This window comes from Nelumbo lutea, chromosome 4 (assembly GCF_056320005.1).
Source record: "Nelumbo lutea isolate HS-2025 chromosome 4, American lotus-T2T, whole genome shotgun sequence".
Classification (NCBI taxonomy): domain Eukaryota; kingdom Viridiplantae; phylum Streptophyta; class Magnoliopsida; order Proteales; family Nelumbonaceae; genus Nelumbo; species Nelumbo lutea.
This window is the reverse complement of record NC_142687.1, coordinates 596,442-622,137: the sequence shown is the minus strand read 5'-3', so window position 1 is coordinate 622,137 and position 25,696 is coordinate 596,442. Positions and strand designations below refer to the sequence as shown.

General features: G+C 39.0%; 1 protein-coding gene across 6 annotated transcripts in view; it reads right to left on the bottom strand.

The window, feature by feature from the left end:
* Positions 1–25,696, bottom strand: part of DCL2 (dicer-like 2) — an 86,101-nt gene that overhangs the window by 48,486 nt on the left and 11,919 nt on the right. For 3 of the 6 annotated variants that reach the window (XM_088983568.1, XM_088983563.1, XM_088983567.1), the window contains 4 exons: positions 6,550–6,678; positions 6,273–6,433; positions 5,236–5,454; positions 4,896–5,122 (listed from right to left, as the gene is read on the bottom strand). In XM_088983568.1, coding sequence (XP_088839694.1) covers positions 4,896–5,122; positions 5,236–5,454; positions 6,273–6,433; positions 6,550–6,678 — 736 coding nt within the window. The remainder of the gene's footprint in view (positions 1–4,895; positions 5,123–5,235; positions 5,455–6,272; positions 6,434–6,549; positions 6,679–25,696) is intronic. The other 3 variants (XM_088983565.1, XM_088983564.1, XM_088983566.1) reach the window with 1 other exon arrangement.

Here is a 25,696-nt window from a genome sequence, read left to right as displayed (position 1 = left end):
ATGCACATGGATCTATTTGTTAAAAGGCCATGCTGAAGTACCACGAACAACTATGACATTTTATAAAATGACTAAGACTGAGCTTGCCAAGAAGATTAAGCAATTCCGTTCAAACAATGTTGTTGAATATTTTGAAAGCTTTTTAAATATGTTTGTGGAGGAAGCAGGTGTATTGCATCAATTATCTTGTGCTAGTACTCCCCAACAGAATAAGGTTGTTGAGCGTAAGAACAGACACAAGAGATAGGAGCTTTACTATTTCAAAACAAGGTTCCCAAGAATGCACAAAGGTCCTTTGCGCCTGTGGGGGACGATAATCGTGGTCTATCATCGTCCCCCTCAACCTCTTGTCGCTCTTCTCTCCCCCAAACAGGGATGGCATACAGAGTTATCCCCCCTCTCTTTCTCAGGTAGCATGCACCTCATCCGCGCAAGGAAAGAAACTCTAGTGGAGAACCGCTACTGAAGAGAACTCCATGACCCCTAAAAAGTCGAACCCTCGATACAATAGGGACTCGCAAGGGGACTCTGGATCAGCCGTCGAGCATAGGTAGCCTTCACTCAACAAAGGCCTATAATTTCACAGACCTCGAAGTCTTTGGAACCGAACTCCTTTTTAGTGAAGAAGCTAGTATGGAAGATCAGGAAATACAGGAACCGGGGGATGCTGACTCTACTGCGGAAAGTGGGAATTCCACTGCAAACCAAACGGGTAACCACTTGAGGAACAGCTCCCCTCAGCTACACAAGTGGTTACTGAACCTGAACACGAACCATCAGGGATTGTACTTGGAGGGATCAATGGAAACCAACATCAGGATCAGGGAGTTTCTCCCCCCTTCCCCTCCCTCCAATTCTTTCTTCCTTCCCACTTTACTTTAAAAACTCTTTTGATTTTGATCTTTGTAGTAATCCTCGGCCTTTGGCTTTTTGCAGTTCCAGCCATTGAAACTTCATTGGTGGCAGATAATGACCCTTGTGCAGTAGGAAAAGAAAATGGGGGAGGAGATAAAGACAGGGAGGGGGAAGTAACCCTAAGACTCAAGGGAAGGAATCTGAGAAGGAAGAAAGGAAAAATGGAACTATTGTAGGCACAGAAGCAGAGGGAAAGGTACTTAGTGTGTTAGATGAGAAAAAAGATGATTGCAGAGAGCCACCCAAATTGAAAGGGAAGGAACAAGAAGAAGCTAGGAAAGTTCACCAAAGGGAAGGTCTATCTTAGAAAGGAGGTAGGAGATGACAAAAAAAGAAAAAGAAGAATGAATGAGGTGGAAAAGCTAGCATGTGGAGTATCCTATGAGAAGACAGTAAACAGGAAGAGGGAGAAAAAGAGAGGACACTAGGACTTGGAGTTAGGAAAGGGTCTAGACAAAGAGTGGAATGAAGATTCTTTGTTGGAATGTAAGAGGATTAGGGAGTGCAAAGAAAAGGAGAATCATTAGGAATGTGATAAAAACTAAGAGACCGATGATAGTCATGCTCCAGGAAACAAAACTTTCAGATTTGGATGGAAGATGGATAAAAAGTATCTAGAGCAGCAGGGGACTAAGTTGGTCTTTTACCCCATCTTGGGGTGCCTCGGGTGGTATCCTTACAATTTGGAAGAACGAGGAAGTTGATTGTTAGGAGGAGTTGATAGGACAATACTCAGAATAAATTGAAGCCAAGAAGATGAGTGATGGAAGGGATTGGGTGTTGACTAATGTGTATGGCCCAAACTTGTATCGAGAGAGGGATACATTCTAGGGAGAGCTAGCTGCAGTTAAGGGCCTTTGGGAGGGCCCATGGTGTTTGGGAGGGGATTTCAATGTGATAAGGTACACAAACGAGACAAACAACCCCAATCAGTCCATAACAACATGTATGAGACATTTCAACTCTTTGATTGAGTCCCTAGAACTAAGAGGACCTACCTTGTTACAAGCCTCTTTCACCTGATCAAATCTTCAAGAAAGTCAAGTGTGCTCAAAAGCTGGATAGATTCCTTTTCTCCATTGATTGGGAGGAGTTGTGGGGAAACTTAACACTGAAAGCCCTTCCTATAGTAGCCTCGGACCACTGCCTCCTAAGTCGCTACCAAGAAAACCTTATAGGAGGCCCTACACCCTTTAGATTTGAGAATATGTGGCTGGAACTTCCAAACTTCATTCAAAAGGTAAAAGATTGGTGGTCAGAAGGTGGAATAAGGGCCAAAGAGAAGATGGTGAGATTCTCCAAGAGGTTGAAAAGATTGAAGGAAAAAGTCAAGGAGTGGAATAGAGAAGAATTTGGAAAACTCGAGGTCATAAAGGAGGAATTAGCTAGGAAAATAGAGGAATTGGACCAAAAGGAGGCCCGTAAAGACTGCGGACCGGAGGATAGAGCTGAAAGATGGAATTTAAAAGTGCAACTAGAGGAGATCCTGAGGAAGGAAGAAATTTCTTGGAGACAAAAATCAAGGTGTAAATGGCTTCTGGAGGGGGACGGAAACACCAGATTTTTCCACCCCCTAGCAAAAGGGAGAAGGAAAAACCAAATCTCCAATATAGAGGTGGAGGGAAGAGTAGTAAACTCAAAGGAGGAAGATGGAAGGTGCTTTGTGGATCATTTCAAGTCAATCCTTGCAGCCTCTATTGAAAGCAATTTGGGCTTGGGAGAATTACAGTGGCATAGAGTGCCAAAATCCGAAGCAGCCCTATTAGAAAGAGCCTTCAGTGTAGAAGAGGTCCATGAATCAATTTTCTCGATGGATAGATCTAAAGCTCTAAGGTCGGATGGTTCTTCAATGGCTTCCTACCAAGATTGCTGGGAAATCTTGAAAGATGATTTAATGGATGTCTTTGCTGAGTTCTATAAAAAAGGTAAAGTCTCTCCAAGAGAAAATGCAACTTTTATTGCTCTAGTTCCAAAAAAGAATGAGGCCAAAACCCCTAAGAATTATAGACCAATAAGTCTTGTGGGTAGCATGTGTAAGATCATTGCTAAAGTTCTGGTTGGTCGGTTGAAGACTGTCTTGCCCTTTGTTATCTCTCAAAACCAAGGAGCTTTTGTAGAAGGGAGACAAATAGTGAATCAAATCTTAGTGGCAAATGAATGTGTGGCAGCTAAGAAAAAACAAGGTGGCAAAGGTTTGATTTGTAAATTAGACCTAGAAAAGGCTTGTGATATGGTGGATTGGTCCTTCCTATTGAATCTCATGGAAAAGATGGGTTTAGGTGAAAGATGGAGATTGTGGATCAAAGGATGTATTAGTTCGGCACATTTTTCTATCCTTTTAAATGGGGTAGCAAAGGATTTCCTCCCGGCCAAAAGAGGACTAAGACTGGTCCCTTATCCTCGTTCTTATTTACCTTTGTTGTTGATATTATGAGTAGACAAATCATCAAGGCTGACCAAGAAGAAGAGGAAGGCAAAGAAGAAGCCTCAAAAGAAAATTAGCAAGCCCAAAAGGCAGAGGAAGGACAAAGCATCTGATGCTTGTCACTTCTGCAAGCAAGCCGACCACTGGAAGAGGAACTGTCCTCAATACCTAGAGACCAAGAAACAAGGTAATTTCAAATCCTTTATCATAGAAACCAATATGTTGGTAACTTCTGCTTCCTGATGTATTGACTCTGGGGCTTCTACTCATGCATGCAATACATTGCAGGAGTTCAGGACAAGTAGAAGATTGAGTGACGGAGAAGTGATTCTTTACTTGGGAACCTCTACAAGTGTTGCAGCTACAGCCATAGGAACTGTAGAATTGTATTTCAGAGAAGGAACAATTACATTAAAAGATTGTCTTTATGTACCCAATTTGAGAAAAAATTTTATTTATGTTTCAAAACTATGTGCGGATGGATATTTTGTTCTCTTTGGTAATATGATTACTATCAAAAGAAATAACAAATTCCTTGCATACAGAGAACTTGAGAATGGTCTTTATGTTCTCCATCCTTCTCTGGAAACAAATATAACCGAAACTACGTCGGATAATAACCCCAAGAAAAGAACTCGTGATACAGTTAATCCCACGTGCTTGTGGCATTACCGACTTGGCCACATCAACATAGACCGCATCACAAGGTTGGTAAAGGATGGTCCTTTGGATTTTCTAACTGTAGAAGACCTTCCAACCTGTGAACCTTGCTTTCAAGATAAGATGACGAGACGACTATTTAACGGTAAGCCTGAAAGATCGACAAGCACACTTGACCTTATACATACTAACGTATGTGGTCCCATTAATGTTGGGACACGTAACCAGTACGTTTATTCCACAACCTTTACCGATGATTACTCAATGTATGGTTACGTGTACCTAATGAGACATAAGTCTGAATATTTTGAAAAGTTCAAAGAATTCAGACATGAAGTCGAGAAACAGTTAGGGAGAGAAATTAAAACCCATTCAGACATGAAGTCGAGAAACAGTTAAGGAGAGAAATTAAAACCCTTCGATCAGATCGAGGTGGCGAGTACTTCTCTGACGAATTCAGAGACTACTTAAAGGACAATGGAATGGTATCACAACTAGCTCCTCCTGCTACACCACAGTTAAACGGTGTCTTAGAAAGAAGGAACCGGACTTTATTGGATATGGTCTGGTCACTTCTTGTACACTCAGAGCTACCCACATCCTTTTGGGGTTACGCATTAGAGACTGCGATATACGTGCTGAACCAGATTCCTACCAAATCTAACCTTTCAGATGCCAATTAAAGCATTTTTTTGTTGCATATAATGGTAGAACTATTTCTACCATATTAACAAAAAACATAACAGGTACAAATTAAAAAAAAAAAAAAGCCTCAACAATAATAGGTATAAATTTAGAAACAAAAGCCCCAGACACGAATTTGCAAATTCCAACTACGAGCTTGTATACCATTAAATATTATCAACAAAATTCAAAGTGGAGAAGAAAAACATACTGAATTCCTGAGCATCTGCTTCTTCAACAACTAGATATGGTATCAGATTATCAGTTAAAGCACCAATCTGATGAAGCTTCTTACATGCTTCAAGACATGCAATTTTCTTCAGTATATCAGCTTTGCCATCAACTAACACACTTTGTATTAGACAGCTCAAAGGAAGATGCAAAGTGCAAGACTTGGATTCCTTGTCAATTAAAAACCTAGGTGTTGGTCTAAAATACCTATAGAAGAAAGTTATAAAATATATGTAAAGACTGCAAGGAAAAAATATATGTCAAGGAAATGAAAGAATAAATTCAAACAACTTGATAGGGAAATAACAATAAGAACAGACCTATCAGATGGTAGCTGCGAGTAATAATAGTAAATCAGAGCAACACTAGAGCTTAGAGTCACAATTGCTACAGTGGCCTCAACACGATAAAATTCCTCATTAGACATTTCACTTTCAAAAGACACACAAGGAATTGATGAAAGGCTTAAGGATTCCTTTCGCATAATATCCCCGCTTGCAAGATAGTTTTTAACTCTTGAGAGTGTAGAATCGTCCCCACTACAAACAGAAAAAGAACGCAAAATACCAGATCCAGGTTATGTCAAGAAAGAAATATTAATAATCAAATTACAAATGAAATTTGTCAGTCTGATGTGTTCACTTTGCAAGGTTCACAAATATTTGAATAGATGAAACAATCTAGTCTGAAGATAAGGTCAATGACAAAAATAAATAAGGGTCCATTTCGTTTTCAGTTGGAATGGGAATGGGAATCGGAATCAAAATCCTTCAGAGTCAGAATTGGAATGCTCTATTCCCCCAACCTGTTTGGTTCAGACGGGAATCATAATAAGCTAGAATGAATTCTCATTCCCAATGGAGGGGGAGGGAATGGCCATTCTCTCAAATGGGAAATGCCGTTCCACCAAGAAGGGGAATCGGAATCAGATTCTGATTCTGATTCTGCCCAACCAAATGGTTGGAATCTGGATGGACCATTCCAATTCCAATCCCAGACCCCTATTCCTGCGAACCAAATGGACCCTAAATATGTTCCAGGAAAAATACAAGATATGATGGAGGACAAATCAATGCTACTGAACACAAACATAATTCCAGCATGCACAAATCAGTTTATTCTCACATATTATAAACATCTGGTACAATGGAAAATACAGTTTTGTGAGACCCAGATACGAACTGCAACTGGATCCCCTATTACCATGTTTTGCCTTTTGAATAGGGAAAGCTATTATGACGTGGGAAATTGGAAAGAAATTTTGTGTATGACAGAAGAAAAGAATAGTTGACAACATTGATACTAGTTATAAAAAGTTAAAAGGTAATGGAACAGAATGGGAAGGAGCAACTGCCACCTCTTGATCATTAATAGATACTCCGATCCCCGCATTCTAGCACGACCACGTGATTGTATAAAACTACAAACAGTGGCTGAAGGGTCAAATCTTATAACCAAATTGCAGTTTTGAACATCTAAGCCCTCCTCAAGAATCTGAGTTGCTACAATAATGTTCACCTGAAAGATGCCATTCCATGAGTAAAGTGCCAGAAAACAGTATTTTAAGCTAAAAACACAAGTGTCCAACATGGACATGGAGTCCATGTAGAAACATTCACAAAAAGATGACCTACCTTGCCTACATGGAATGCTTCAATAATTTTTATTTGCTCAGCCCTACTTTGGCTTTGCAATCCAGAATAGTTTCCCACCATATAAGCTGTTTTCCAACAGCACAACTGTGGTAACTGGCTAAGCAGAGACTGAAAAACAATTGCTGTAATGATTCTCTCAACAAATATTATACACCTTAAATCCTTTATCATGCTGTGTGCAAACACCATGCAAATGAGAATGCATTAACATGAAATAATATACTACTAAAACAAAACCATATAGTTGATCAGGAAAACAGATATCTAACTAGTCAGACACCTTTATAGGGTTTCTCCGAAAACAGTAAAATGAAAAAAATAAAAAAAAATCTTAGCTAGGCAAAACAAGAGGGTGGGCCTTGGCACAATGGTTGGTTTCTCCATTGCAACCTGGGTGATCAGGGTTCAGATCTTGGAAACAGCCACTCTGTATGTGCAAGGGTAAGGGTGCATTCATCTGCCCCTCCCCAAAACCCAAACCCTGCATTGGCGGGAGCCTCGTGCACTGGGCTGCCTTTATTAGCTAGGCAGAACAAGATTGGTTATAATCATAGTTATGCCAATGATATACTCTTTCTTGAATATTTTGGAACTTCTACAACATCTTAGTGACAGGGAATAGCCCCATAGAAATTCAGCATTGGATTTAGAAGGAGTTCTGACCTCTAAATTTGCTATTAAAGAACTTGGAGAGCTTAAGTATTTTTTCGAAATCAAAGTTTCTAAGTCAAGGAATGGAATTTTTATTTCAAAGGCAAGCTGGGGGACCAAACCAGTTGATACACCAATTGATCCTAATCATAAGTATCATAACAGTGAGCTAACTGAACTCCTTTCTCTCAGTGAAGCCTACATCTCCCCAAATTGCCAAGATTCCCGAGTCTGGAAACCCCACCCTGTAGGTGAGTTCTCATCCAAGTCTTTCTTCAAAGCTCTGGTTGCAGGTACCTGAGACCGCGACTTTTTTTTTTTTATCAATAACACTTTCATTAATTCATCAGTAGAAAATTTACAAGTGGAAGACAAACACACTTATCTTCCAAGAGTCACAAAGAACTTCAAGAAATGAAAAAAGAAAATACAAAGATACAAAGACACTAACGTTACAGCTTAACCCAAAACAAAGAATCCCTTTCTGCCCCTTGTTTTGCTAAACCGTCAGCTAGGGAATTAGCTGATCTTTTAATCCAACATGTCTTAACTTCCATCTCCCGCACCAGCCATTTGAATTTCCTCTTCTCATTATTATACTTCCATAAATCATTTTGATCTTTAGTCAGCCACCCTATCACCACCTCTGAATCCCCTTCAATTATAAGTTTCTTGATGTTCAATTCTTAGTTTTCCGGGCTCCTTCCATAACTGCACATATCTCAGCTCTAAGGGAGTCACCCACTCCAATTGGGCCTGAGAACATAGCAGAGATGACCCCATTTTCATCTCTAAAAACACCCTTGATCCCCGATTGTCCCGGGTTTCCCCATCCATCAAAGTTTAATTTCAAGAATCCACTAGGTGGGGGGGTCCAAGCCATACTCATTACTGACTTGGTCTGCGTGCAATTTACAATTTCACCCCAATTCCTCAACATGTCATCCACAGTGTAATTTGCAATTTGCAATTTCACCCCACCGGAGACCGCGACTTTCCTTACAAGAAGATTTGGTGCAAGTTTATACCCTCAAGAGTGAATTTCTTTGTTTGGGAGGCTTGCCTGCAGCAAGTGAACACTTGTGAGTTACTGCAGAATAAAAATCTTGGAAGGCTTTATATCTCCCCTCACACCTGTACCCTTTGCCTACGTGAAGGAGAGACAACAGACCATCTCTTCATACATTGCCAGGTAGCAAGCAGCATCTGGAACTTCTTTCTTCATCTAGTTGGCTTCAGTTGGGTGGCTCCTAATCATCTTCAGGACCTGATTTCTCAGTGGAAAGGAAGAGGTCTGAGCAAGAGAGGTAAGACCTATTGGCTGATAATACTGCATGCTGTTCATTGAGGAATTTGGGAGGAAAGAAACAATCGGCTGTTTGAAAATAGGTCAAAATCTAAGGATGAGCTGATCAACCACATCACTCACAACTGCAACTTGTGGGCCTCTAGTTCAGAGGAGTTCACAGGAGTTAGTTTCAGTGATCTCAGCAGAAACGTATATAACTTCCTGGTTTCCTCCCCTCCTACCCCACCCCCTCCCAGAGCTCCCTCAGTTAGAAGGGTGGGATTCTGAACTCTTAGCTTTGATGGAAGTGCTTATGGTAACCCTGGAGCCGCTGGCATGGGAGGAATTCTAAGAGATGAGAATGGGCACACCTGCTGGGCTTATAGTGGTCCGATTGGGATAGCCGACTCCACAAAGGCAGAAGTGTTAGCAGCTCTAACAGGGATTCGCCTAATCAGCAAACTGGGCATTCAAAGCTTCTCAATTGAAGGTGACTCAGCCAACACTATAAGACGGTTGGATCAACAAGAAGCTGGACCTTGGAGACTTAGTCACTTCCCATCAGAGGCAAGGGACCTCCTGGGTCATACGAATGTTTCTCTAACCTGGATCCCAAGGGAGCTAAATGCAATTGCAGATGGTCTAGCAAAATTAGGAATTAGTCTAGAGTCATTGTACTGTGATTCCTGTCCTCCTGTGTAGTTCTCAAGGGTCCGGGCCCCTCTTTTGTACTTGTACACCCTCTTGTGTACCTCTCCTTTCATTAATAAAATTAGTTAACTTTATTCAAAAAAATAAATAAGTATCCGTAGAGAAGATGGGCCGAATGGCCCATAGACTATCATTTCATGTTATGTTATGTTTCTCTCTGCTGTGGGCCTTATTCTGAACCCATACTCTGTAATGTTCTGTTTTTGTATTTTCCTGCCCACTCAAGGGCCTCTCTGTAATTTGCCAAAGATTAACTTATTAATAAGATTTTTAGAGTGTTAGAGAGTGGAATGTTCGAACCTCTTACTCTCTAACACTCATTGCCGCCAGATCTCTCTTCTCTTCCTTTCTTGTTTGTTTATTTTCTGGTTTGCATCTAATCTCAAACAGTTCCATACATCAAGTGGGTTGTTTTTCAACTTGGTATCAGAGCGGGCCATTGCTTGGCGTGTCCCTCATGTGGTTCTAGTTCAGCCAACTACATGAGGAGGTTCTAGGGCTAAAAGTTTACAGTCATCCCCCTGGTTCTTGGAGGTCATTGGAGGGTGCCCAAGTTTCTATACACTTGGGGAAGGGTTCGGTGACTAGGAAGAATCAGAGAGCAAGTTGTTTGGCCTGATTTGAAATCAGAGAAAAAGAATTTCGAAGTTATCTCAGAGAACAAGTGTTCGGCCTGGTTTATAGTTCAAACCAGAGACTCTCTTATTGTAAGTCTTTTCTCAGTTCTTTGCTAGGTTATTTTTTGTTGTTTGGGAGGACTGTTAAAGCATTCAAAGCCCACCTCCATTCGGCCCACTGTTGCTGGACTGATTCTACTTAGAAATTTCTAGGTTGTTTTGGAAGTGCTATTCGGCTGATTATTGGATGCCAAGCTGTTGAAACTGATCTAAAACTAAGTGGTACTAGTCTCATCTCCATCCCAATCTCTTCTTGGACCTATACTGAACACTTTGAAGTGGTTTCTTCTAGTTAACAGTAGGTTGTTAACTACTGCACACTGAGTGTTCGACAAAAGGTCTCTTGAGGACTGTGGCCCTTTTTTTTCTCTTTGGGACAACGGCTGTTAGGAACCTGAAATACCTTGTGATTGGAGGTTTGCTGGGTGTCCTTTGAAGGCTGAAACAGTAAAGAAAGAACTACCACCGAACTGGACTGTCACAGTTATCAAGATTGAACTAATACTGTGAGCTAGTTGTTGTTGCCTATTCAACTCAAACTAAACTCATCAAGACCCCAGTACCTTGGGAAACCTATTAAAAATCCTAATTGGAGCCTTTACATGATGGATTTCTCAAGCCTTGAAAACAAAAATGCTGTTGAATATGGACAGATTTTGGGAACCCCAACCGATTCTATGTTGGTTGTAACTACAGTTAAGCTTGATGGGACCAACTACTTGGCTTGGTCACAATCAGTGAAAATCCATATTTGTAGCAAAGGAAAATGGGGTTTTATTTCTAGGAGCAAGAAAGCTCCTCCAGAGGAAGATCCATCTTATGAGAGATGGGTGCAAGAAAACTACACAATGATTGGGTGGTTTGTGAACTCAATGCAGCCACAGATTAGTCAGCATTATCTGTGGATGAACTCGGCTAAAGAAATCTAGGATAGTGTTGCAGAAACTTACTCCCAGAAGTTGAATGTTGCCTGAGCTTACAAACTGAGAAGTGATGTGAAGAATCTAAGACAGGGGGAGAAGTCACTTGCAGTATACTTCTCATCCCTAAAATCTATATGGCAAGAGATTGATTTGATAGAGGTTGTAACATGGGATACCCCTAAGGATGCTGAAACATACAGGAAATTGGTTGAAAGGAATAGGGTCTTTGAATTCTTGACAGGGCTGAATTCTGAATAAAATATTACAAAGCAAAACATCTTGTCCAATGAAGATGTTTCATTGTCTCAAGCATATGCTTTAGTCAGCAGTGAAGAAAGTAGGAGGCAAGTGCAGGTTCAAGGAGTCAGTACCAATGATCATTTTGCAAATATGGGAATTAAACCCAAAGGGGTTACAGGAGTTCCCAGTGGCATAGGAAAGAAGGAGGTGGTGTGTGAATATTGCAAGAAGCCTAAACACACCAAGGACAAGTGCTGGAAATTGGATCCTAGACTTGTCCCTATCCGATTCCAGAAGAAGAATGATAGTAGAAAGACAGGAAGTGCACATGCAGCCACAAGTACAGATACAGAGGTTGAGTCTGCCAGTGCACAATTGGCAGCCATGAAAGCTGAATATGAGAAGTTTGGAAAGATGATCAGCCAGCTTGAAGGTGTAACTTCATCATCCAACCCTCTAGAAATCCAACCACCACCGCATTTGCTCACTCAGATATAAGGGCTTCTGCTAACCATGCATCCACCTCAGGTAATCCCAAGACCCCTTGGATCATTGACTCAGGTGCTTCTAATCACATGACCAACCTTTCCACTTTGTTTGTGTCATATGATTTGCTTCCTGGTCGTGGCAAAATCACATTAGCTAATGGTTCTCTTGCCCCTATTTCTGGCAAGGGAACAGTCAAGCCTACAGACTCTTTACTCTTATCTTCCACTCTTCATGTACCTAAGTTAAATACCAACTTGTTATCTGTAAGTAGCTTGACCAAGTCATTGAATTGTTGTGTAACCTTTTTCCCTTCTCACTGTGTGTTTCAGGACCTGAAGTCTCAGAAGGTGATTAGGAGTGTCCATGAAGCGAATGGAATATACTTGCTCGACACCCCTGGCCAATGTTGTGATCATCCCAAGAATGTTGCTTTTGGTTCTACCTTTTCAGAGTCTGTTAGTCAAATTATATTGAGTCATTGTCGGTTGGGTCATTTACCTTTTTCTGCTTTAAGCCATTTGTTTCCAAAACTGTTTAAGGGAGTCGGTGTGTCCAGTCTCAATTGTGAATCATGTCAGTTGTCAAAGCATTGTAGAAAAAATTACCCTGTGAGCAATAAAAGATCTTTTCCTTTTCATATTGTACACTCTGACGTGTGGGGGCCTTACCACTTATCCTCTATGGGGGGTTACAGATACTTTATCCTGTCTATTGATGACTTTTCTAGATTCACTTGGATATACTTAATAAAATCCCGAGATAAAGTCCCGAGACTTGTGAGGCAATTTCATGAGTTTGTTTTAACTCAATTTGATACCAAAATTAAGGTTTTCAGATCTGGCAATGCAAAAGAGTATTTTGAAAAGAGTTTATCCTTGTATCTCTCTGACATGGGGGTTATTCACCAAAGCTCTTGTGTTAGAACCCCTAAACAAAATGGAGTTGCTGAGAGGAAAAATAGACATATTGTTGGAGTTGCAAGGAGCCTTTTATTTGCCTCACATGTTCCCACAAGATTTTGGGGTGATGCTGTACTTACTGCTACCTATCTCATAAACCGTATGCCATCCGGGGTTTTAGGGTTTAAATCCACCTTAAGTCTTCTTCATCCAAACAATGATCTCTTCCCAATTCCTCTTCGTGTGTTTGGTTGTACCTGTTATGTTCACATTCCAAGTGTGCAGAGACACAAGTTTGAACCAAAAGCCCACAGATGCATCTTCCTTGGTTACTCCCCCACACAAAAGGGTTATTGTTGTTTTGATCCAAAGACTGGCACCCGACATATCTCTATGGATGTAACCTTTGATGAACTTTCTCCTTTTTATGGTTCCTCTCAGGAAGGACATTGTCAACAGAGGGAGAGTCTGTCACAAGTTTTTGCTCTTCCCCTTCCTGTCCCAGTTGAGTCTCTTGACAAATCTGTATCCTCACCAAATGAATCAAAGGAGGATCAACCACTTCATTCCTCTTGTCCTAGTGCCCCTATTTCTTTACCTCCTCGTCTTACCCATAATCCCAAAGTGTATCAAAGGCAGAGATCTAGGAATGAGCAAGTGGTTTCCCTTACAACAGATGAGGCTCATACACTCTCAATCACAGATGAGATAACAGGTACTGTTTCATCTCCCTTGGAATCATCATTCTCAGATCTTGATGTCCCCATTACTGTTAGGAAAGGAAAGCGGAAGTGTACTGCACACTGCGTTTCCAAACACCCTTCTTATGACCTACTTTCCCCCTCATATTGTGCCTACCTCTCTTCAATTGCTTCTAACCCCATTCCTAAGTCTGTATCAGAAGCTCTTGGGATTCCAGAATGGAGAGATGCCATGCAGACTGAAATGGATGCTCTACATGAAAATGGTACTTGGGAGGTGGTGGATTTGCCTGAAGGGAAGGATCCAGTTGGGTGCAAGTGGGTTTTAACCATTAAATACAAGGCAAATGGAACTATTGAGAGGTACAAGGCCAAAATTGTGCAAAAGGCTACACACAGACATATGGGATTGACTATCCGGAGAATTTTGCCCCTGTTGCTAAAATGACATCTGTGAGGGTTCTTTTATCTTTGGCAGCTCACTTTGATTGGCCTCTCTATCAGTTAGATGTAAAGAATGCTTTTCTGAATGGTGACTTACATGAGGAGGTCTACATGTGTCTTCCTCCAGGAATGTATGGAAAAGATATGCAAGGAAAGGTATGTAAACTGAAGAAATCTCTTTATGGCCTCAAACAATCTCCTAGAGCCTGGTTTGAGAGATTTAGAGTTGCACTTGTTAAATTCAGTTATGTTCAGTCACAGTCAGATCATACTTTTTTTGTGAAGAAAAGTGGATCTCTAGTAGTGTATCTCATTGTGTATGTTGATGACATTATAGTGACTGGTGATGATGCCTCAGGCGTTCTGGCCCTTAAGTCTTTCCTCCGTACAGAATTTGAGATTAAGGATATGGGGGAGTTGAGATACTTCATTGACATAGAAGTTGCCAGATCCAGGGATGGGATTCTTATTTCTCAGAGGAAATATGTCCTATATTTGTTGTCTGAAACTGGAAAATTGGGTGCAAGACCAGCTGCAACTCCTATTGATATGAGTCACAAACTTTCAGCTTCGGATGGAACTTTGTTGGAAGACAAAGGGGTCTTTCAAAGACTTCTTGTGAAGCTTCTGTACCTATGCATGACTAGGCCAGATATTGTGTATACTGTCAGTTGCATTAGCCAATTCATGCATGCTCCTAGAGATACCCATATGGCAGCAGCAGAACGGATTTGTGCCATCTGAAAGGCTCTCCAGGAAAAGGAATTCTATTTGCCAAACATGGTCATCTGAAACTTGAAGCCTATACTGATGCTGATTGGGCTAGAAATATTGATGATAGAAGATCTACTTCAGGGTATTGCAGTCTGATGGCTGGTAATGTTGTCTCTTGGAGGAGTAAGAAACAAACAGTTGTGGCTCGATCCTCCGCAGAAGCAGAATATAGAGCCATGGCACATGAAGTCTTGGAATTGTTGTGGCTAAGGTCCTTAATGGAAGAACTTGGGATTGATCATGACAAACCCAAGATGTTGTACTGTGATAATCAGACTGCCATCAACATTGCTCACAACCCGGTACAACATGATAGAACCAAACATATTGAGGTTGATAGACAATTTATTCGTGAAAGAGTCTCTCCGATGAAGTGTGTCTTCCATTCATTACTTCTGAAGGACAATTGGCAGATTTCCTCACTAAGGGAATTTCCAAGGCAAGGCTTCAACATGACACTGGCAAGATGGGCATGATTAACATCTATGCTCAGCTTGAGGGGGAGTGTAGAGAAGATGGGCCGAATGGCCCATAGACTGTCATTTTATGTTATGTTATGTTATGTTTCTCTCTGTTGTGGGCCTTATTCTGGGCCCATACTCTGTAATGTTCTGTTTTTTGTATTTTCCTGCCCACTCAAGGGCCTCTCTGTAATTTGTCAAAGATTAACTTATTAATAAGATGTTTAGAGTGTTAGAGAGTGGAATGTTCGAACCCCTTACTCTCTAACACTCATTGCCGCCAGCTCTCTCTTCTCTTCCTTTCTTGTTTGTTTATTTTCTGGTTTTCATCTAATCTCAAACAGTTCCATACATCAAGTGGGTTGTTTTTCAACTGTATCATAACAGGATAACTTGGTGGAAAATAAAGGGAATTGTGAGTGATAAATGAATGTATACATGAACCTTAGGCACCGAATTTAGAAACTACTGATAGTGAAAGGGTGTTTAGATATTTAAAGTGACTCATGTTATATGATCAATATTTGCTAATCAAAGACATCTCAATTTTCAAACATAAACAAATGAAATCTAGGCTGGAGATGTTGAGAATTTTTTTTGGATCAATATGGAGATGTTGACAATTTAAGGTCTACCTTTGGTTATTATAAGCTTTCTGGAGGGTTTTTTATGATACTCATAGGAAATTTTCATTAAGGAAAAAAGAAAACAATACAAGGTGATAAGAAATCACCAAAGAAAAAAGAAAACAAAACAAGAAACAAATCATACAGCTGCCCCCACAAGAAAGCCAGACACATCCATCCCTTGCTTGACATTCAAACAATCCCTTCATATAATAATTCAAATTACCTCCCCCACCCCAAAATACCAGTCCAAACACTTGTGCTTAAAAATCCAATTAAATCCCCCAAATCCATGACTACCAAGTGCAGAAACTCACTGATGTACCATATTACTGTAGTTCCTATTGTATTGTATCTAACTGATGTATCTCTTATTTTATTATTTTCTCTTCAGCTCTGCAAGGGCCTTCCTATAAATATTTTATCTGTTGCCCTACAAGGGCCTCTGTATAAATATTCTAATTTCATTATCTATATAAAGGCCCCTGGGGTAGGGTCAAAGCATCCATTTCTTCTCTGGGTTTGTTGACATGGTAGAAGAGCAGGCTGCTCTATAATTTCTGTTATTTCCTTGCTCACTCATTGGCCAAATTAGGGGAATTGTGCTTTGGGTGTTTTGACTGGTGTTAGGGTTGTGCTCTTCAACCCTAATCCTAGTTCTCTTTGGAGGCTTCTGTCTAGGAGGATACCTGACTGGTTGTGTCGCCCAGATCTGTTTTTTTTTCACTCGGAAAATCTGTGGGATCTGACAAGTCTTGGAGGAGTTTTGGTCTTCCCTCCTAGGCAGAAGCAGCCTTCTTCCTCCTTCTGTGAACTGGTTCCTCCAGGGCGGCAGCAGCCTGGCTTCTTATGGTTCAGTTTTGAACAGCATCAGACTGAGAAATCTCAACAGTCTAGCTTCTTCCTCCTTCAACAGCAGCGGTCTTGAACTTTTTTTTCTGGTTTCTTATGCTTCAGACTGAGGAACTTCAACAGACATAAGGTCTTTTCTTCAAGCTTCTCTGGAAAACATCTCATTTCAGGTTGGTGTATCTCACTATTGTCTTACTCGAATATTATCAATCCTCGGAACCCTAGTTTTGTGCTGCCCTAGGGTATTTTATTTACTCCTCGGTTATCAGTCCTTGGAACCCAAGTTTTGTGCTGTTCTAGGTTGTTTATTGGAGGATTTTGATTCCTTTATGAAGCTGCTCTGGATTGGTGTTGTTTTGGGATCAGACTTCATTGCTATCTGTCTGCATTTCATGCTTCAGCCCTGATTATTTTTTTTTTTTTTGTCAAATATTGTGTTTGGATAGGTGATTCACTGCCTGGTTAATTGCTGATTTAAATGAACTAATTCACATTGCAAACATCAGTGCGGCTATCCTTTTCCCTGTAAAATTTGATAGAACTAACTACAGTACGTGGAAATTCCATTTCAATTTCTTTATAGAGGGAAAGGGACTTGAAGGTTATTTGAATGGGATTGTATGTAAACCTGAAGAGGCAAATAGTAAAGCCTATACACAATGGAAGTTGGACAATAGAAAGTTAGTCTCCTGGATTTTGAGCTCGATTGTGCCTCACATTGGTATTCCCATGAGAAGACTGACTGCCTATGAGATGTATTCCTATTTGAAAAAGGTTTATCATCAGTCCAATATGTCACGGCAATACCAAATTGAATTTGAAATCTTTGCCTATTGCTAGGGGGACAAAAAGATACAAGAATACTATGCAAGCTTTATTGATCTCTGGGTTGGTTCATACTGAACCTTCTGATCCCATTGAGTGTGTCAAGTATTTGTATAAGCATTTTGAAAATAGAAAGGTGAACTAGTTTCTTATGAGGCTGAGCCCTAAGTATGAAATAATCAGGTCAAATATTTTGAGTAGAGGAACTCTTCCAGATTTAGACTCGGTGATGGGAGAGTTGTTGAGGGAAGAAACTAGACTCCTAACTACTGCAAACATAGAAGGGAAGCATCTTGATTCAGGGCCTGATACTGTTTTTATTGCACGCGAAAATAAGAAATCTGGTAGAAAAGATTCTTCTAAAACCCAATGTCATGAATGTAAGGGATATGGACATATAGCTTCACATTGCAAAAAGAAGAATGGCTGAACCTATTGCAAACAACACGGACATATCATTCTAGACCGCCTAAATCGTCCACCCAAGGATCCCACGAAGAAGAATCAGCCATGAGCTTACCAGGTGTCTAAGGGACAAGTGGCTGATGCCTCTATTGCCAAAGGAGAATCCTCTACTTCCATGAATAAGGAAGACATACGACAACTGGTATCCTCTGCTATCTCATCTGTCATTTTTGTTATCGGCCTATCTGGCAAAGATTAAAGTATCAGCATCTGGACAACTTGAATACGGATATGGATACGCTTTGGAAACACATGGATACGGATGAAAAATATGAAAATGCATGGATACACTAGGAAAATACATACAAATTCCATAAATACAATAATATCATTAAATTTAAGATCAAAATAATCACAAATAGTATATAAATGCATAAGAAATGTATATTTTAGTGACATATATGAAGAAATATATTATAAGTAATACATCAGGATGCATAGATATCATATAATTTTATTTATAATGCATTAATCAAGAGTCCAAGGCACTAAACATATGCACCTATTATATTTTAATTATTATATAAATTATTTTTACTTTAATTTTTAATTCTTTTTAATTTTTTAACATTAACAAAAAGTCAACTAAATATTAAATTCTCAAACTCCTTGTCCCTTGCAAAGACTTTCCTTGCTGATGAAAGTCACATCTAACATTTTCCATTGATGATTGTTTGATTCAGGACCAGTGCATTGGGAAGGTGAAATGGAAAGGAAGGGGTGTAGGTTGGGCCGTTTGTTTGCATTGGAGTTTGAGAAATCACAATCAGTATCATCTTGTACTAATTTGAGCTCTTCTACATTGAGACTTGTTTTGAGTCAACTATATCTAGGATTTGTGGCACAAACATTTGGGTCACCCAAACTCTAAAAAACTTAAATATTTGTTTGAGTCTGGTTTTATTAAAACAAAAATTCTATCTATGAAATCTTTCGATACATCTTATGTTTCTTGTTGTTTAAGAGACGTTTTTTACCATTCACTCACCAAGCTAAACATGTGATGTATGGACTCCATTTGTTGTTTCTCGGATGGGATACAAATATCTTGTGTTTTTAGTTGATGAACGTACCAAGTACACTTGGATATACTTTCTCAAACACAAATCAAAAGTTTTTCCAACCTTCCAGTTGTTTCATACCATGGTACGAGTTCGATTTCAAGCAAATGTGTAGACCTTACACTAAGAATGTGGCCATTCTTTCTTTCTGCCACACCATTTGGCTTAGGAGTGTGTAGACAACATCGTTGGACTTGTATGCCATGATGTTTCTTGTTGATACATCTTGTATGCCATTCTTTCTTTCTGCAGTAGCATTTTGCTGAGGAGTGTCTGGACAACATTGCTGGACTTGTAAGGACTCTTCTACAAGAATCACATCAGTGATTTAAAACATCCTCATGCAATCAATCCTCTTCAAATTCCACTCTCTCCTAACTTTGATTTAAAGCATCTCCCCCATTCTTTCTAGACTATCTCCATAAAAGCTTTTCTTTCAAACAAGGCCAACATCTTGATAACTTGACCCTCCATGTCAACTACTTTTTCCAAATCAGTCCTTTTCTCAACTGATCTTCATGAACAAGAATTACTTTTTCCTCTTCATCCCTACCAAACCACTTGTCTACAATGACCTAGCTAATTAAATCATTGAACCATTTGACATGGTTAGTGGGGTAATGTGTTATACATTAATGCTCTTTATTTTTTTTATCCTAATTTTCATTCCATTTCGATCATTAGTGAAAATAGTTCTCATTAATCCCACTTTTTTTTATATGATGAATATATAATATTATAGAATGTACCCAAAATTATCTACAAATTTCTACATTTTCTAGAATTTTATGTATTTTATTATTTAATAATAACATCATGTGTTGATCAATTTGACATGGATAATTGAACCATTAACCCACCACTTGGATGGAAAAACCATTTTCTCTTTTTCGATTGATTTTAAATCATGTTTTACATTTTCATCATCAATAAAAGTAATTCTTATTTCCGCATTTATTTTTGTACATGGCAGTACCAAATGATGATGATGATAATAATCATTAACCTAAGGACCTTACTGGTTGAACCATTAACCTATTTAACCAAGAAAATAGACTATGATTAAGACATTAATTCATTTTTTTTCTTTGTATTTTAGCCATTTCTTTGATCAGTTATTCTTCTTAGTTTCTTGTTTTTTGGCTATGAATTCTTTTTAATTTCGTAGGCAGCGTGAATTTGGGCACTTTCAAATAATTACACTTGAGGATCAATGTGATTCTAAGAATCATTTGAGTTCGATTTTCTAATTCTTTGTCTTAACTTTTTGCATTTTAACTGTTTTTATAATTCTTAATATTATTATTATCAAAATTTATGACATCACTGGCCAACCTACTCAACCTTAATGGTCAAACCACTGACCCAAGACCCGAAAGAAAAGGTGCTTTTGTTTCCAAGTCAGTTTTTAAAACATTAATTACAATGTCTAGAGTATTTTTTTAAGATTGAAGCCTAGAAGCCCAACATAACCTAGCTTGGACCGAGCTAACATTTCAGGCCTGGGGTATACAAGTTGGGCTAGGCTTAGGCCCAAGCTGTGTCCCTTACAATAGGTGCTAAGCTGAGGCACAGCTTATTCTAGCCCATATCACCCTTAACATCTTTCCCTCTTGGGTCCAAAAAAGGCAAGATCTGGACAAGAAAATTATACATGCAGGCAAGTTCAAGATATATACTTTTATTGGGCTTATTGGTTGACATATAGCAAGCTCAAGACACAAGAACAAACAAAGTAATACTCAATTTTCTCAAATAGTGCATTTTGTTTCCCCCTTTGTAGTCTGGGAGATCTAGCGTGAGATGTATAAGACACATGGAAGATGCTCACAACAAGCATGATTTAACAACTTCCCCCAAATATTCCAGGCCTATGGGTGAACCCCCCCCCCAAAAAAAAAAAGTCAAACTTGTTTGATGGAGACCCCCTTCTAATCTGGCCATAAAGGTAAACATGGATGATACTGTAAGGGGTAATCCAGGTTCCAGCACAACCGGTGGTGAGTTTAGGGACTCTCATGGCTCTTTCAAATTCGCTTTTGTGATTTTTTTTAGCAATGATACTAACATGATGGTTGAGATTAGGGTGATCTTGGAAGCTCTTCGGTTTGCCAAGGCCTTTGGGTTCTATCATCTTCAAGTCAAAAGTGATCCACAATTAATAATTAATTTATTGACTAATGGAAGCAAGACTCCGTGTCATCTTTTACATTGGATGGATTGTAGGCAGAGCTTCTGAACATGGATGTTGACTTCTCTATGTTTTACTGTTTCATGTGAGGGTAACATGGTGATTCATATGTGAATCTGCCTTGTGCACTTACTTCTTTACATTTTAGTCGATTTAAAATGTTGGTGCTGGAGGAAATGCAAGTCGTCCAAACATAGGAATGAAATATCTTATGAAAATATTGTAAAAAATATAGGCATGGTGGAAACATTATAATAATATACAAAAATATAAAATAATATTTTTACAAAATGATAAAAGAAGCATAGGCACACCTTTTAAAATTATTATCTTCTTCCAAATCATTAAACAAAGCTAAGAAACTAAGGTTATAGACAAAATAAAACAATGTAAAGTTGTCCTGTAAATCTTAAGATTCAAAAGTACATAATAGAATGAGTTTAAGAAAAACCTAAATTTATAGAAAACACAAATGATTCTAAAAGATCAACCAAAAAATCTATTATACAAAACAAAAAATAATATTTAACTTCATGTTTGAAATGAATATCAAGCTGTCTCAAAGTGGTAATCATGTACATCGGTTGGGCAATAACATTGCTACTCCACTTATCTACAATATTGTCACCAACAAATGTAATAATAATACCATTTCTTGTACTCCACATAGTGTTGGTAGTGTTCACCGAGGAATTTGTCGATTCCAGTAAAATTTCATGTCACTACCCATGGAAATGGAAATATATCATGGAAAACTTAGGAAATTTAAGAACATTTAAAACCATGTGTTTCACAATAGGGATAGTCCACCTTGAACTACATCTTACTTCTATGTGATGATAGACTGTTCCTTCCATGTTTCAAGGTTAATTAGCACCTTGGTTCTCATTTCACATATGGGTATTGAGGTGTGTCACGGAGTGCATATTGTATCAAGGTTTTAGGGAAAGGTAGGCTAAGTCCTCCCCTATAATTGATAACTTCACATTCAACAATGGATAATAAAATTTTAAGGTGGTCACCCCTCCATTTGGAGTAAAGTTTGGAGTTAAAAAAATACTCACTTGTAAAAACAATCATCATTTCAAGTGATCTAAAGGAAGAAACTACCTCTACCCAACCTATAAGACTGATACCAATAATTCCACTACAACACTCCAAATACCAAATAGACTGTTGTACTCCCTTCTAGAAAACCATAAACAATTATAAAATACTCCAACAACTATTCAAACTACTTTCATAACAATTCCAGTCACCCAATATGAAGGCTAGGCAGTAGTATATATAGAAAATTTCCAAAAATCCAATCTTATCCCAAGCACTGTGGACCAAGTTTCTATACACCCTAGAATTTGATACAAATCATTCGTAAACGGATCATATCATAAATGTGATATTGGAATCCTATGATCTCAAACATGTTCCCAAGAGTTTTTTTTTTCCAATTTATAGAGAACATCTTCAAAATATATTTTCTTCTTCAATAAGAAAAACACAAACAAAAAAAAAATCCTATCCCAACCAATGGAGTGGTGTCCAAAATCCATACAATGCCTAACATAACCAGTACAGCGTATAATTGGATAAGGAGAAAAGATGAATAATGGAGATGTGGATAGAGAGGAGAATATGAACCTGATGCTAGGAAACCTATAAACCTTGGTAGAGATGGACGAGGAAAATGAGAGAAGAGAGATGCAAGGGACCACCTTAGATCTGATAGAAAGGGGACCAAGAAAACAGCATGGTAATGTCATGGCTATTACTGTCTATGCTACCAAAGATGAGGAAAACATTCATGTGGGCTGGAATTTCTTTTGAGATTTGGGAGCAAGCAAAATCTACTTACTCAGAACATTGTCACTATGCAAAAAGTTATCAACTACAAGATGCCTCTTCAATATGCAAATAGGGGGAGAGGAGTCTCTCCACATATTACTCAGATTTGACCTCCATCTAGAAGGAATTGGACCACTACCAAAGTGTGGACTGGAAATGCAATGAGGATGCTAAGGCCTACAAGTCTCTAGTTTCTTAGCAACGGGTTTTTACCTTTATTTTGGGGCTAAATCCTATGTATGAGTCTATTAGACTTCAAATTTTGGGAAGTAAAACGCTTCCATTAGTACAAGAAGTATATGCTCTAGTACAATCAGAAGAAAGCAGGAGGAATGTTATGAATTATTCAAAGGGGGAGCCGGTGGCTCTAGCAGTTAGGGGAGGTGCAAATACAATTACAAGTAGTGGAAGTAGTGGAAGTTTTTTCAAGAAAAATGATTATCAAATATCCAAGATAAGTTGTGGTGTACTCACCTCCAAAGATCCAGGCATACTACGAACACCTATTAGGAGCTTCATGGAAAATCTAAGTGGGCACAAGACTTAAGTAAGAAATCAAGTCAAGAACAAAATAAGAAGTCTATTCTACAAGGTCAAAAGAAATAAAATTCAGCCAACATGGTTTCACAAGAAATTAAACTTTAGGTCCAAATTTGAACCATGACCGCCCTCCTAGTTCTAGGGGTGCAATCGAGCCGAGTCGAACCAAACTTTGGCATGTCTTGGCTCGGCTTAGTTAAAATACCACTAGGTTCGAGTTCGAATCAAGCTCGGTTCAATTAAATATTCAATGAGCTCGAGTTCGGCTCAAAAGCTCGAAAATATACTTTTATATTATGTATGTATGTGTTAATCGAGCCAAGCTCGCGAGCTTTCAAGCCAAGCTTTTTATTGGTTGAGCTCGAGCTTACCCCAAGGTTCAAACTCAATTCGAGCTCAATTAGAATCGAACACAAATTGAGCCTAATCAAATTCAAGCCCGAACTATTCGATTAGAGCTCGAATCAATTGCAGCCTTACCTAGTTCTGATCCAAAAGAAGATATCATCAACTCATTCCATGACCATCTTGAGCTATATGGTAGATCCCTTCATCAGATGGACTCTAGAACTGCTCCCTACACCTCATTTGCATCTACAACAGGAAACTCTGCTACAGCCTTCCATGTATCCTCTCTTACTTCAGAATCTCCCTAGATTATTGACTCTGGTGCATCAAACCATATGACAGGTAAGTTCAATTTGATTCAGTCCTGTTATCTTCTCTTTGGGAGAGATAAGGTAAGACTTGTTGATGGCTCTCTCCACCATAACTGGTCAAGGGACCATTTCTCTCCCATCAAGCCTTACTCTTTCAAATGTTTTACATGTACATAAACATCCCATAAACCTATTTCCCATTAGTAGCATTACAAATTCATTGAACTGCTTAGTAACCTTCTTTCCGTCATCTTATGTTATACATGATTTGACTTCGGGGGTGACAATTGATAGAGGAAGTATGGTCAACGGTCTCTGTGTTGGAGAATAAAGTTGGTTATGAAGCTACATAGTCAGGTCTTACAGCTATCGAGTCTATGAATCAGTCCAGTATGAGTTAGGTTTATTTATGGCACAACCGTCTTGGCTATTTGTCTTTTAAGCCATTGAAATTTTTGCTTCTAGACTTATTTAAGTTAGTGTCTATGACAAGTAAACATTATAGAAATCCTTTTTCTTCAAAAAGTAATAAAGAGAAATTTCCTTTTCATATTATTCATTATGATGTTTGGGGCCCTGTTACTTTACCCGCTAAGAATGGCTATAAGTATTTTATTACCTTTATTGATAACCATTCCAAATATGTGTAGGTATATCCATTGCACTCTAGAGATGAAGTTCCAAAGGTTGTGAAAGGTTTCTAATGTATGATATTTACCCTGTTTCAAACTAAAATCCAAATTTTCCAGTCTGACAATGTAAAGGAATATTTCCATTCTGATCTCAACGAGTTCTTCACCTCACACGGATCCCTATACCATAGATCATGTGCTAGAACACCCCAATAAAATGCGGTTGCTGAAAGAAAAAAGTTGTCACCTTCTTTAAGTTGCGCATGGGTTGTTAATTCATATGAATGTCCCTAAACATTTCTGGATGGATGTCATCTAATTTGTTGCTTATCTCATTAACAATATGCCATCCCGTGTGTTAGGATACAAAGCTTCACATCAGTTGTTGTTTCCCAAAGCCCCTGTGTTCTTCATTCCTATGTGTGTTTTTGGTTGTCATTGTTTTGTTCATGATTTCTCTCCCTCCCGTGGTAAACTTGATCCACGTGCCTTTCTGTGTGTTTTCTTGGAGTCTTCTCAAAAAGGGTATCAATGTTATGACCCTGTTTCCCGAAAATATTATGTCTCTATGGACGTGTCCTTCTTTGAAAATGAGTCATTTTTTTCTATTTCTCCTAGGGAAAAGTAGGGCTCAGGAGAAACACAAGTAAGTGCATCTTCCAACTCTTCCTGATCTTCCTCCATTTCACGTTTTTAGTCGAAAGAACCAATTGAGTATTAAAGCTGTAGAGCAACTTGAAGTCATAGAACTGACATCACCGGATCCTCTGGGGGCAAATCCTTCCCTACTAGGTACTATTATTCCCATTGACATGCCTGAACCCCTAATAAGTGGGTATTTACAATGAAACATAAGGTTGATGGCATAGTGGAAAGGTATAAAGCTAGGTTGGTGGCAAAGGGGTTCACATAGGTATATAGAGTCAACTATGCTAAGACATTTGCCCCAATAGCCAAGATGAATTCCACTAGAGCCCTCATCTCCTTAGCTTCCAACTTTGACTGGGAAAATCATTAGTTTGATATTAAAAATGCTATTTTGAATGGTGATATAGAGGAAGAAGTGTATATGGTTCAACCTCCTGGTTCTGTGCTAAGGGCAGTGAGCAGAAAGTGTGCGAACTAAAGAAATCTCTATATGGCTTAAAAAAATCACCAAGGGCTTGGTTCAGTAG